A 14784-nucleotide genomic window follows, 5' to 3' on the forward strand; every position below is an offset into this window, starting at 1 on the left:
CTGTTACTATGGAAACTGGAAACATATTATTTTATTTCAGTTTGTACACTCTGTCCTAGTGTATTGAGCAGACTGAATAAAGACCCTCATACTAGGAATGACTCACAAGCTACTTAACAAACACACTTACCATGATTATGTAATGATTATTTTGAAGTGACACACATGCGAAAACAGATTACGCAATCTAATTTTGGTGTTGACTGGTGACTGAAGATATTGAAAGCTCTCGTATATTTTTTCAAAGCAAGCCATGTGGACAATATTTCAGATACAGATGTTGAAAAGGCTAGTGGTGGTTTGACAGAAGATGAAAGCACTGCGGTCTATTAGGGGGAAAGTATGGCCTCTATGGGCAACACATGCTAATACCCTGCTAACACAGGACAGACCAGTGTCTCAGGGATGGTCACTGTAGTCACATCCAGTACATATCCCTTTTCTGTGTCCTACTGACACTTTCATTGGTACAGTATAATGTCTAACTTTCTGTCACGACAATCATTTTTTTATTGTGTAATTGAATAACATGAAACGGAATAGTTGAAACTATCATCAGTTCTATTTGTTAAAGATACTAAATACGATTACTGTTGCATTACTGTTACATAGCTGGATGTCAACAACATCATCTCTTGGCATAAAGAATATGGAGGCTCAACGCAAAATGGCGTAACTCGATTAAAGCGTCCGAGTTTAAATGGCTAACAGAGCGGGAGGCTTGGCAACCATACAGAGTAAACAAACACAAGCTTGGTTTCGCTGCGCTGCCGTCGACATGCTGACACATCAGTATCCATGAAATCACCAGCTACTCAGCATTCGACTGACATACTAGTCCAAAGCAGTTTCCAAGGCATTTTGATCATATACTGTGCAGCTCACTGACCATGCGATGGGTGTGGGGAGGGTTCACTTGGAGTTGGTCAAATGTGAATGTCATGGAACCCAAGCCAAGTGGACTGACTCTCTCTGTCTGAACCCGCCCAGACGCCAGGCTCTGCTCTGATGTTGAAGAGGAGCTTGTTTTGAGACGCAGCACAGATACGTGTGTGTGTGAGAGAGAGAGAGCAGTGGAAAAAGAGATGTTTAAAACACACGGACATGGTGGAGGGAGCACTAACCCTGCGTTTATATGATGAGAACACCATGTGTGAAAGAGAGAGACCTTGTGGGCCTCAACTACCATAGAACTGACCTGAGTATGGAGTATCTGCTCAACTCTGTTAGCTCTGCTCATAGAACTGAACTGAGTATGGAGTATCTGCTCAACTCTGTTAGCTCTGCTCATAGAACTGAACTGAGTATGGAGTATTTGCTCAACTCTGTTAGCTCTGCTCATAGAACTGAACTGAGTATGGAGTATCTGCTCAACTCTGTTAGCTCTGCTTGCCACTAGGCAAGGTTGGGGGTAGCTTTAATCAGCCGTCTAATATTGATAGTTGTGCATAGGAAATTGACATATGACTCATGGGTCCCCATACCAACACGATCAACAGTTTGTGTCTTGAGATAAACATTGTCCAGAGCGGCTCTGCAACTCGTGATCAGACTTGGCTTGATGTGTGAGCTACAGCACTACAGTATAGTATCACCAAATATCACCCAATGGTCGTCATCACTTCCTTATTGAACGACTGAGTCAAATGTCCAAGAGCTCTTCTGTTCTTTTGTATTAGTGAGTATTGTCGCAGGCTACCGTAGACCCTCCAGAAGAGGTGGTGGCTCGGTGGAACCGGAGGTGTGGCGAGAACCTGCGGTTCTGTGTTCTTCTCAAACGGCCGGGCAGCCGTGCGGACCTGTGTGGAAGCAGGGTCAATGTTCCAGAAACGTTCCATAGACGTTCCATAGACGGACAAATGAGCAGCTGAGAGCCGTCCATCCCCGCCTAGCTGGAGCTCAAGCGAGTAGCCGGCGCCGCCCCTGTTTTTCCAGCTGTTCCTCTAGTCTATCCCCCTGAATCTTGCGGCCGCAGCACGTCGACGCCTGCTGGAGTCCTGCTGGGTGTGGGTTGGGTTGAGGAGACTGTCACGGGACGGGCCTCACGCCACCAGCCGGCCAGGGATAGGCCACGCGTAACGCCGGAACTTTCATATGCTACGGGGCTAGGCTAGGCTAGGCTAATGAAGCGGTCTGTTTCCGAGAGCGTCTATACCGGCTGTTTGTCTTTGTCAAACAAACTCTTTGAGTCCTTGTTAAGAGGTGTTTGAGGGTAGCGGGACGCTTGGCCACTCCCAGCTGCGTAGGGGTCGGCTATTTTCACATCTTGTTTTTTCTGTGCCTGGAGACTGATGCACTGCTAACGCTAGCTCGCTTTGGGAGATCAAAAGAGAGCGCATGAAAGCGCAGGAACAATGCCGTGCATTTAGCCCCTAATCCTTTCCCCAGAAGAGATCTCTTATCTGCCTAAACCTTCCATAGTACAGTATGTCCAAGATATATCTCAGAAGCCCGTAAACATCCCTAAGAGCCCCCCCTCCCCCCCACCTCAACGGGCCCGGTGAACCCATAAGAACCAGCGGGTCTAAGTCCTCGGTCTGCCATCTCTCACAGACAATATGGAGAAACGCAGGCTCGCAGATCCAGGGATTCGGATGACTTACGACTTCATTAGGAGGCTTTTTTGGGCCGTCTGCCAGTCCAGCTGTTCACTCTGGCTATTATTACTGCTCTCCTCTCTGCTCTTCTGCCATAATGCTATATACGTCTGCTGTGCTCCTGCCTGTAGTAAATCCAGCAGTTAAAGATCATTGAGCCGCCCGGTTCAGAGTTTGCTTGTCCCGAGTTGCTCCTCATCAACACATACTGTAGTTGCCTAGTGACGGAGCGATGTTGGGTACCGCCGCAGAGAGAGATGCGGCGCTGTAACCGAGAACGGTCGGCGTGCGTGCACAACGACGGGGGCGAAAACGGGAACGGCCATGGTCACCGAGAGAGGCCGAAAAAAGAAAGACCTTTCCCCATGGAACGATTCCAGGGTGTTGTTGAATCCTCTAAAGGCCAGCGGTTTACCAGAGGTTAGCGTTTAGCCTGGTTGCATCAGGTTTGCTTCATGTTACGTGGCGTTACTCTCCTCCGACGGAGAGCTCAGCGATGGAGGCGACGGGAGCCATGCCAGGGGAGGGACCGCTACTGACCGCTGTCGCTAACGAGTGCCTTCTCGCCCGTCTGCCCCGCAGGGTGACTTCACCTGGAACAGCCTGTCTGGACGGAGCGTGCGGCTCACGGCCGTGGCCATCCAGAGCCTATCAGAGCTGGAGAGGGCGCGGCTACAGGAGGTGGCATTCAACCGCCTCCATCAGGACTACGACCTGGGGTGCCAGATCGCCATACCCAAAGGTGCAACGTGTGTGTGTGTGTGTGTGTGTGTGTGTGTGTGTGTGTGTGTGTGTGTGAGAGAGAGAGAGAGATAGAGAGAGAGAGAGAGAGAGTATGTGTGTGTCTGCCTGTCTGTCCAGATGGTTTTTCTGTAAGCTATTTTTGTTCACTCTAATATATACTTATACTTATATTTACTCTAATGTAGTCTATATTTACACTAATATATACTCTATATTTACTCTAATATACTCTATATTTACTCTAATATATACTCTATATTTGCTCTAATATATACTCTATATTTACTCTAATATATACTCTATATTTACTCTGATATACTCTATATTTACACTAATATATACTCTATATTTACTCTAATATATACTCTACATTTACTCTAATATACTCTATATTTACTCTAATATATACTCTATATTTACTCTAATATATACTCTATATTTACTCTAATATGTACTCTATATTGACTCTAATATATTCTCTATATTTACTCTAATATATACTCTATTTACTCTAATATATACTCTATATTTACTCTATTATATATTCTATATTTAGGCCTACTCTAATATATACTCTATATTTACTCTAATATATACTCTATACTCTATATTTACTCTAATATATACTCTATATTTGCTCTAATATATACTCTATATTTACTCTAATATATATATTTACTCTGATATAGTCTATATTTACACTAATATATACTCTATATTTACTCTAATATATACTCTACATTTACTCTAATATACTCTATATTTACTCTAATATATACTCTATATTTACTCTAATATATACTCTATATTTACTCTAATATATACTCTATATTTCAACTCAAACATCAGTGCTGTAAGTTAGGCTGTGGCCCACACTGGGACCAATCCCAAACCTCCAGCACCGCGCCACGGCCGACCCCCAAAAAGCCTGTTTGGGAAGCCGTAAGCGCGCACGACTAGAGACGTGAGCCACAGTGCACGTGATTCCCCCCGGAGCGCTCCTAGAAGGGACACACAAACGCGTTCTGTCCAACGCAGAATCGGGCGACGCAGAATCGGGCGACGCTTCTGCGTCTCGAAATATTCATTCGTCGTCCGTGGCCACCTGCATCCGGCCAGTCGCTCTCTCTCTCTGCGCACGGGGCGGTATATCAGCCCGGGCCCCGCATTCCAGGAGAAGGTTATACCTCTCCGCAATGATTTAATGCGTTTGTCTGTGTTCCTTATGAATACCAGAACCGCCGGCCCATGCGCTTGGGAGATATTTCAGCACCGCGAATGTGGGCTTTTCACTCGGTGGGTTGGGTTATTTATCTTGCGCACGGCACGATTGGGCTGCCAACACTCAGAGACCCGATGTGCTCCCAAAAAAGAGGAAAGAAAACGACTCGTTGGACCGTTTCTCGAGTCGTTGAGAGTCGGGGGAGAGAGAGAGAGGACTGGAGGTTCCTGGGATTTCCGTGCAGCTTTGCTCGCCATCTGACAGGAATCCAAACCATTTCCTCTCTCTCTCTCTCTCTCTCTCTCTCTCAAAGCATCTGTCTTTCCCCCTCTCTAAACCTCGGCGAGCTGTCCCTCTCTTTCTCACCCTCTCTCTCTCTCTCTCTCTCTCTCTCTCTCTCTCTCTCTCTCTCTCTATCCCTTTCCGTCTCACTCCTCTTTCTCTTTCTCTGTCTCTCGTTTTCCACGGTACTTTACTTCTCACTCAGAGTTGCTCTACCCCAACAAGAGGAGGCTTTTTTCTGCTCTACACCGAGTTGAAAAGGTCATGGATTTGACTAAGCCAATGGGGTAAAGCTCTGGTGGACAAAACACAAAGGGGACCCGCCCAGAAACGAGACCCGTTGATGATAACATCTCCGGTGTGTGAAGTCAGCCGTAGCTGACCGCTTGGTCAGACATTTGGGCTTTAGACAAGGGGGTGTTTGAGTCCAGCCCTGATACTGTAGTCCAGTGTGGCAGGGCTTCCTGAACATCCATCAGTGTTCAGGGCTCATAGATCATGTTGACAGCTGACTAAACACTTTCCTTTGTCTTCCGTCCTGCTCAAGATGAACGCCCGACTTGAACTCAAACAAAAAAAGCCCTAGGAGAACTGATAGTGGTTAAACTGGGTGCTCTTTTATGATCTGTGAAAGGTGCATGCGCAGTTGAAACTAGAGTGATTATATGGAAGATTTAACCTAATAACTATGATTTCTAACATTGAGGGCAAACATTCCTCCCTCACGGAGTTAGGTTGATCTTCCAGGGCTCAGCCCACATGGAGGTGGCAGAGAAGAACAGGAAATAAGAGGGTTCTCCTCTTCCTGTCCCCTCTCTCCTCTGTTGACCGCCCGTCCGTCGTGAGCCTGGGGACGCCCTCAGGTCGTCTGAGGTTGAGGCTCAGGAGGTAGAGCGGCTCGCCCCGTGGCCGCAGGGTCGGCGGTTCGATTCCCGGCTCCTCCTGTCCACATGTCCGTTTGTCAAGAGAGAGCTGTAAGCAAGACACTGAAAGCCAAATGACTCTCAGTGAGCAGGCGAGCACCTTGCCGCCATTGGTGTGTGTGTGTGTGTGTGTGTGTGTGTGTGTGTGTGTGTGTGTGTGTGTGTGTGTGTGTGTGTGTGTGTGTGTGTGAAAGGGCGAATGAGAGGCCATTGTAAAGGCAAGGCAAGTTTATTTGTACAGCACATTTCAGCAAGGCAATTCAAAGTGCTTTACATGAGACATTAAAAGCATCAAGACAAAGTGAAACACATAAAAGGTCATATAAAACGAAATGCAAAATAAGGACATTTAAAACAAAATGCAGGAAAAATAAAATACAGGAATAAAAGTTACAGTGCAGTGTACGAATGATTTAATAAAAAGCAGCGGCAAAAATAAAAGTCTTCAGTCTTGATTTCAAAGAACTGAGAGTTGCAGCAGATGTAAAGCGCTTTGGATAAAAGCGTTCAGTCGTTTACCAGTTACTAGGGGACTTGTCTCAGTTGACTGTTCATGCTAATGCTGCTATGTGCCATTAATACCAGTCTGTCCTCTCGTCCTCACCTCTCAGATGGACAGAAGAGGAAGAAGTCGTTGAGGAGGAAGCTTGACTCCCTAGCGAAGGAGAAGAACAAGGACAAAGGTACTGTGGGGTTCCCTCTCCCTTAGCTGGACCACTACTTGACCCCCAGCTGGGCGCTGGACGAAGGCAGAGAGCTCTCTGCTCACACAGTTAGCGCTTACCCGGGCGCTGGTACGAGGGAAATCCTGTCTGAGCCTTAGAAGGAACTGGACTTCTTTGGTAACACTTTACAATAAGGGTACATTAATAAGCATTATTAAGCATTAAGTAACAGTTAACAAATGTCTCTATTAACCATTTACTAATGTTATTTATGTTAACTAAGGTTAACTCACCTAACCCTAATCCTAACCCTAACCTTAACTAAGGTATTAATTAACATAAGTAACCTAACCTAACCCTAAATAAGCATTAGTTAACAGTTAACTAATGTTTTTTGTGACCCTTATTGTAAAGTGTGACCACTTCTTTTAAATTGTGCACATTATACAAAAACGTTGCTCGCGTTTTGTATTTGAAGATTTGCAAGATTTTGTTCTCATCGACATACTTCCTTGTTCCTGGGAGTTTGAGAAAAGAGGCCAGTCGTGAGTCCCCACCCCAAGGTGAACAGTGTGCCTAGGAAAACACAGACTTATGCGCTGAGGCCAGGATATATTTAGATATATTCTTTTGAGAAGCGGAGGGAGTCCTTGTAAGGGGACTGGGCTGAAACACAACCACTATGCAGAGCAGACAACGTTTGGCACAGAGTTTGAGATCGGAAGGAAAGGAACTTAGTTGGAGATAATACCAAAAAAAAGAAGCCCAAAAGCGTCACACATTTGCTCTCAAGCTGTTGGGTCTTTCAGTCACGCTCTGGCCTGTTTACAGCATGTAAACATGAACTTAATTCACTGCTCAAGAACCCTTAGAAGCGACAGTATGGTTACTCGGTCGTTGGCATACCTCATAAACCGCATGTGGCCATGTTCATAACTGCGTTTACTTAGCGCTCTGTTACAGTATACAGGCCATACGTTGCGACAGAGCGTTATGTGATAGAGCAGTGTACAGTGTGTTTCCGCAACAGTGTGTACAGTAAAGGCGGAAGTGTTTGTCGTCTGTGTGGTTGCTGTGTGTCGCGAGGCTCTTTAATGGGGTGTGATGGGGTTTGTTTACTGTGTGCATTCTGGCCTTGCCTCTAGTTTTGTTCTAGCCTTGTTCTGGCCTTGTTCTGGCCTTGCGCTCTAGCTTTGTTCTAGCCTTGTTCTGGCCTTGTTCTGGCCTTGTTCTGGTCTTGTTCTAGCCTTGTTCTGGCCTTGTTCTAGCCTTGTTCTGGCCTTGCGCTCTAGCCTTGTTCTGGCCTTGTTCTGGTCTTGTTCTGGCCTTGTTCTGGCCTTGTTCTGGTCTTGTTCTAGCCTTGTTCTGGCCTTGTTCTAGCCTTGTTCTGGCCTTGCGCTCTAGCCTTGTTCTGGCCTTGTTCTGGCCTTGTTCTGGTCTTGTTCTGGCCTTGTTCTGGCCTTGTTCTGGCCTTGTTCTAGCCTTGTTCTGGCCTTGTTCTGGCCTTGTTCTGACCTTGCGCTCAGCTGTCACCATGCGAGTGCTTGTGGATGTAGAGGGGATGTACTGTATGGTGTCATCGTGCGCGTGTATATGTGTGTGTGTGACGTTATGTCCGGGTCTTTTCTCCAGAGCTGTCCTCCTCGCTCTCAGCTCTTGAGAGCTCAGGGTGAATGAATGAATGAATGAAATAACAGGATGTTGAAGTAAACCTGTCCGGCGCTCGCTGGCCGATGACAGGGACTCCAGACGACCTCCAGACGACCTAAACGACCTAGTTTATTTTATATATTGTACAGCACTTTGGTGCAACTTTGGTTGATTTTAAACGTGCTTTATAAATAAAGTTGACCTTGACCTTGACCTCCAAACCCCTCACTAGCAGACGGCTCCGCTGACAGAACTGAACACAACTGCACGTCGCCCGACGTCAACAGTAATCCACGCCGTTGTGAGGGAATTTAGGACGGGCGTGTGATTGGTCACCCCGCTCAGTCTTGTTTTCAGGTCCACCTGCGCGAAGGTGGTCACGTGCCAGATGTGTCGTCCGCTTCCCGAGCGCCAGCGCTCTCCTCAGACGTGGAACGAGAGAGCAGCCCAGATCACACGCTGCTTCAGCAGAACAGAACGTTCTAGAAGATATTAGCTCAGATTAAAATAAACTAGTTACAGGCGCCACCATTTCAGAGAGCAGAGTATTGCTGTCTATAGACTTACAGATAGATCTTTATTGTCCCCATGGGGAAATGGTTTGCAGTATAAACTCCACAAGGCATTCCAGTTCCTCCATTCATACAGACACATAACTCAACTTAACTCAGTACACATTAAACATAAAAATAAATAAAATGAAAGACTTGTGAGACCGCTTGTTTTGAGCACAGTACAAAAGGGAGCATTCTTACTACAGTCCGTTTGAAAAGGGGGCATCGTAAACTTCCTCCCGTGATGCATGTTCCCTGGTGGAAATGATGAAGTGGAAACATGGAGTTGAGAGATTAACCTCATCCTAACACGCAAATCAAGGACTCAACACACCAGGAAGCTTCTACAGACTGGGCCTGTGGATTTGAAAAGTAGTGTCCTTCAGTAAAATAGTCTATACTTTTACAGAGACACATAGCATCGTTTCAGTGTTCAAAACAGACGGTACTTGCTATGGGAAAAACAGCCCTTTATGAGTATCACACGACCATGTAGTGAGGAATCAGATGAGTCGATGAACACATGCATGCACACTCGTGATTGAGCTCACTTACTGTACTTTTGCATTGTTATGAATTAGGAGAGTTCTGTAGTGAATCCACCCTATGAATTCATCTTGGACATAAGCACCCTTATCTGTGAAGTCAGGGAGCACCCATAGACACCCTACCTCTGGACATGACCAAGCTGTTGATGGTTGGACACTATGCAACCTAGCCAAAAACTAGTGTAGAGTGAACCTGTCGTCCCCCACCCATGATGCATGTCGTCAGCATGTACAGTCGTTGAATGTGGAGTCGGCTTTTCTAGTTTACATTTATCTATAGAGCTGGCATATAGGCCCATCATATTTTTTATTTAGTCTAAAATGTAAGCATGTGTTTGAAAGTAAGTAAGTAGTCAATTAAAATAAACAAAGATACTCAAGTGATTTTAACTTTTCTGAGCCAAATAATGATTAAATAAACAAACAAATCACTTATTACTGTTAATAATGAACTTATTAGTGATTATCTCGGGCACTCCGCCGACTGAATCACAGCTGTGCTGATATGTAGTATAACAGCACTCCCTATTGTGTGATATTGCTTAATTTCAGTAGCTGAGTTTCTGCGGACTGAGCTGTTACCGTGGTTATGTTGTCCACTGTAATCAGATTCCAGAAACCACTGCTCTCCGCTTTCCGTTGAATCCCTGTGATTGTAAACATACAGTATGTCTGTCAACTCTGTCACTTTATGGCTTGTCCTTAAAACAAAGATCCATCTGGGGTACATGTTTGATGACAATAATAAAGGTTTACCAAGGCTGTAAATAACTATCTATTATATATATATATATATATATATATAACTATTCTACCTTCTTGCTCTTTGGTCTCTCTCTCTCTCTCTCTCTCTCTCCTGTCCTCCAGAGTGTGTGCCCCAGGCCTTCGGCATGCCTCTGTCCCAGGTGATCACTAACGACCGTACACACCGGCAGCGCCAGGACAACCTCCGGCAGGACACGCCCCCACGGGAGGAGCACAAGGACCCGTCGGACCTGGTGGCCTCCATCCTGCAGTTCGCCACCAAGCGGCCGACCAAGGAGCTGTCCAGCAGCAACTCCTCCCTCAGCTCCACCTCGGAGAACGCCAACGAGTCCACGTCGCCCAACACACCCGAGGCCGCGCCGCGCTCGCGACGGAGGGTGAGGGGACCCCGCCTTGCCCCACACACAGAGACCTACCGCTCTCCTCCCTCTCTCCCTCTCTCCTCTCCTCCTCCCTCTCTCCCTCTCTAATCTCCTCCCTCTCTCCCTCTCTCCTCTCCTCCCTCTCTCCTCTCTCTCTCTCTCCCTCTCTTCTCCTCCCTCTCTCCCTCTCTTCTCTCCTCCCTCTCTCCCTCTCTTCTCTCCTCCCTCTCTCCCTCTCTTCTCTCCTCCCTCTCTCCCTCTCTTCTCTCCTCCCTCTCTCCCTCTCTCATCTCCTCCCTCTCTCCCTCTCTCCTCTTCTCCCTCTCTCCCTCTCTCCTCTCCTCCCTCTCTCTCTCTCTCCTCTCCCTCTCTCCTCTCTCTCTCCCTCTCTCCTTCTCCCTCTCTCCTCTCCTCCCTCTGTCCCTCTCTCATCTCCTCCCTCTCTCCTCTCCTCCCTCTCTCCCCTCTCTCTCCCTCTCTCTTCTTCTCCCTCTCTCCCTCTCTCCGCCCTCTCTCCCTCTCTCATATCCTCCCTCTCTCCTCTCCTCCTCCCTCTCTCCCTCTTTCCTCTCCTCCCTCTCTCTCCCTCTCTTCTCCTCCCTCTCTCTCCCTCTCTTCTTCTCCCTCTCTCCCTCTCTCCTCTCTTCCCTCTCTCTCCCTCTCTTCTCCTCCCTCTCTCCCTCTCTCCTCTCCTCCCTCTCTCTCTCTCTCCCTCTCTCCCATCTCCATGGTTGTCCTGTTCTCTCTGACTCTGTTTAGACTTGGTTTTAAAATGTGTTTTGGACGATCAGATCACAAGTGGACAGAAGACACATCCTCGTTTACACCTGTGTCTATCATGCGTCTCCAAATGTGTCCAGCTGGCCACTTGTCTTCGTATATAGAAACCATAGTAACTCACTCACTCCTTCCTACATGCGTGTCGCACAGCTGCTCCATGTAAACAAATCAATAATCAGTTGGTTTGACTTTGAGCAGATTGAAAAAAAGTGTGCATGAAAGCAACCGAAGATGTTTGAAGAACTAGTGTACATACTGTAGTTGGACTATTCCAAATGTTTCGATTGATAGAAAGTAACTTGCGACTTGCAGAGAGTGCAGGATAAGGCGAAAAAGGAGAAAAAGTATCTTGCATTGATGATATGTTTTCCTGTTATGTCTTTGTCGGGGGCGCATCAGGACGCATTAGCGTTTAGAAGACTAAAGATATGTGGACAAATGCGTCCCAGACCACCTCGGCAAGTGGTTTGAGGAAACGTTTCACAAAACATTTTGGTGGCAGTTTACACTTGTATTTAGGGTTGTCCACTTTGAATCTGATCGTCCAAAACATATTCTAAAACCAAGTCTAAACAGGGTCTCTGAGACAGTCCTGCTTTCCTGTCCTCGGCAGGGGGCCATGTCAGTGGACTCCATCACGGACCTGGACGATAGCCAGTCCCGCCTGCTGGAGGCGCTGCAGCTCTCGCTGCCCGCTGAGACGCTCAGTAAGAAGGAGAAGCAGCGAGACAAGCGTCTGAGCCTCAACCCCATCTACAAGCAGGTCCCTCGGCTGGTGGACAGCTGCTGCCAGCACCTGGAGAAATACGGTACGCAGCGCACACACACACACACACACACACACACACACACACACACACACACACACCCACACACACACACACACCTCACACACACACACACACCTCACACACACACAGCTCACACACACACCGCACACACCTCACACACACACACTCACACACCTCACACACACACCTCACATACACACACACACACACACACACACACACCTCACACACACCTCACACACACCTCACACACACACACACACCTCACACACACACACACACACCACACACACACACACACACACACACCTCACACACACACACACACACACACACACACACACACACACACACACACACACACACACACACACACACACGCACCACACACACACTCCAGCCACAACCAGGGCTGGGCAAGTTACTTAATAAAGGTAATCAGAAAAGTAAAGTTACTGATTACTTTTTCTAAATTGTAATTAGATTACTTTACTAATTACTCTCATTCTCTCTCTCTGATTACTGATTACTTTTGAGTTACTTTCTAAAACCTGATCATTTCTTACCCAAATCAGAGAAGTGCTGATTAGGATCAGTTTTGACTCTTATGGCGCGTTCCAGGCAATCCGTAACTCGTGTTTTTCCGACCTCCTACATGAGAAAATGCGCTGGAATGGCAGTCAAACCCGTAACTTCCCACCCGTGAACTCGTACCAGATTGATGTACTCCCAGTTGCGCTCTCTGACATCACACAGCCCTCTAAGCAAGATGGCAGCCCCCATGGGTATGGCGACAAAGATAACTTTAGGGCAACGTAAAGTAAATTTGTACGTTGTAATCAAAATAATACAAACGATTATGCACTACAATCTGCTATGTGTATGTAATGATGCCCAAATATGTTGACAAGAGATAGCTAGTGCCAGCTAGCTAACATTAAGGTAAACCTGAACGGTACCATGCAAACGGCGAAAAGTCGATGATGTCAATAAATAAAATAAAATAAAATTCTTAGCATAGCGAAGTTAGGCATACAATGTTTAACTTGTCAGCTCTGACAATGTGCCAAATCTCAAGCTTTTACCATATCGGCTTGTTTACATTTATCCGGAATGCCACGCATTCAGACAGTTTGCCTGGAACGCTATGAAGTCGTGAGTCGTGACTTGAAGTCGTAACTTACGAGCTCAAAATCCTATCTGGAACGCGGCATTAGATCATAATAAACATCTGATCCTACACCAGCACTCTTAGCACATCTCCACCCTGATGACATGAACATTCAGTTCAGCCATGACCATATGTGCATATCAACCAAAGGACAGGGATCAGGAACGCGCAGAAGTGACTAAAAGTAATTACACTTTTATTAGGTCAGTAACTGTAATCTGATTACTGGAAAACGTGTATCTGATCACACACAACACCAGATGTAAGCCTACGTTAGAGTCACTAACACGACAGCTATGGCTCCTCCTGAAGTTCAAACGTGTGTGTTTTTTTCTGGGAACCTCCCCTAAATAACATTCTGTTTTGACCCCTGACCTGGGTTGAAGAGGTCGTTGTTTTCTTTCAATCTAATCTAGATGTGGTTTATTTAGCCCCCCCCCCCCCCACACTCCGGAGGTCCAACGCTCTGTCATCCCCTTTGTCTCCCCCTCTGGAGGTCTAACGCTCTGTCATTCCCGTCGTCTTCCCCTCTGGAGGTCTAACGCTCTGTCATCCCCGTCGTCTTTCCCTCTGGAGGTCTAACGCTCTGTCATCCCTGTGGTCTCCCCCTCTGGAGGTCTAACGCTCTGTCATCCCCGTGGTCTCCCCCTCTGGAGGGCTCACACTCTGTCATTCCCGTCGTCTCCCCCTCTGGAGGTCTAACGCTCTGTCATCCCTGTGGTCTCCCCCTCTGGAGGTCTAACGCTCTGTCATCCCCGTCGTCTCCCCCTCTGGAGGTCTAACGCTCTGTCATTCCCGTCGTCTTCCCCTCTGGAGGTCTAACGCTCTGTCATCCCCGTCGTCTTTCCCTCTGGAGGTCTAACGCTCTGTCATCCCTGTGGTCTCCCCCTCTGGAGGTCTAACGCTCTGTCATCCCCGTGGTCTCCCCCTCTGGAGGGCTCACGCTCTGTCATCCCCGTCGTCTCCCCCTCTGGAGGTCTAACGCTCTGTCATCCCCGTCGTCTCCCCCTCTGGAGGTCTAACGCTCTGTCATCCCCTAGGTCTCCCCCTCTGGAGGTCTAACGCTCTGTCATTCCCGTCGTCTTCCCCTCTGGAGGTCTAACGCTCTGTCATCCCCTTCGTCTCCCCCTCTGGAGGTCTAACGCTCTGTCATCCCCGTGGTCTCCCCCTCTGGAGGTCTAACGCTCTGTCATCCCCGTCGTCTCCCCCTCTGGAGGTCTAACGCTCTGTCATCCCCGTCGTCTCCCCCTCTGGAGGTCTAACGCTCTGTCATCCCTGTGGTCTCCCCCTCTGGAGGTCTAACGCTCTGTCATCCCCGTCGTCTCCCCCTCTGGAGGTCTAACGCTCTGTCATCCCCGTCGTCTCCCCAGGCCTGCAGACGGTGGGGATCTTCAGGGTGGGGAGCTCCAAGAAGAGGGTCAGACAGGTAGGAAGAGTGTGTTCAACCTCAACCTCAACCTTCACATTAGAATTGATTATCCAAAACCTGCCTGGATAATCATTTCTAACCAACTTGCACACACACATCATCCCTGCGTAACCTGTCCAACCCATGTGGCATTCATAACAAAACACTCTGGTGTATAACTGAACGTCTGAATCACAATATCACATCTCGGCCCTCTCTTTCTCAGTGCGTTGTAATAACAGCTGATGAGTCGTGGGGGTGTTGGGGTTAGCCAATAGCTAATGAGCTGATGAGTCGTGGGTGTGTTGGCTTAGCCTCTAGC

The 14784-nt window shown here is 47.5% G+C and overlaps 1 protein-coding gene across 1 annotated transcript in view; it reads left to right on the forward strand.

Annotated features, from left to right (window-relative positions):
- The window catches only part of LOC311315734 (rho GTPase-activating protein 6-like), a gene marked incomplete at its 5' end in the record, with an annotated part of 82238 nt that overhangs the window by 57483 nt on the left and 9971 nt on the right, over positions 1-14784 (forward strand). Inside the window, 5 exon segments of the mRNA XM_084446438.1 lie at positions 3180-3339; positions 6380-6451; positions 10053-10327; positions 11706-11901; positions 14425-14480. Coding sequence (XP_084302564.1) covers positions 3180-3339; positions 6380-6451; positions 10053-10327; positions 11706-11901; positions 14425-14480 — 759 coding nt within the window.

The sequence above is a fragment of the Borostomias antarcticus genome (assembly GCF_949987555.1).
Source record: "Borostomias antarcticus genome assembly, chromosome: 12".
In the NCBI taxonomy this organism is placed as follows: Eukaryota; Metazoa; Chordata; class Actinopteri; order Stomiiformes; family Stomiidae; genus Borostomias; species Borostomias antarcticus.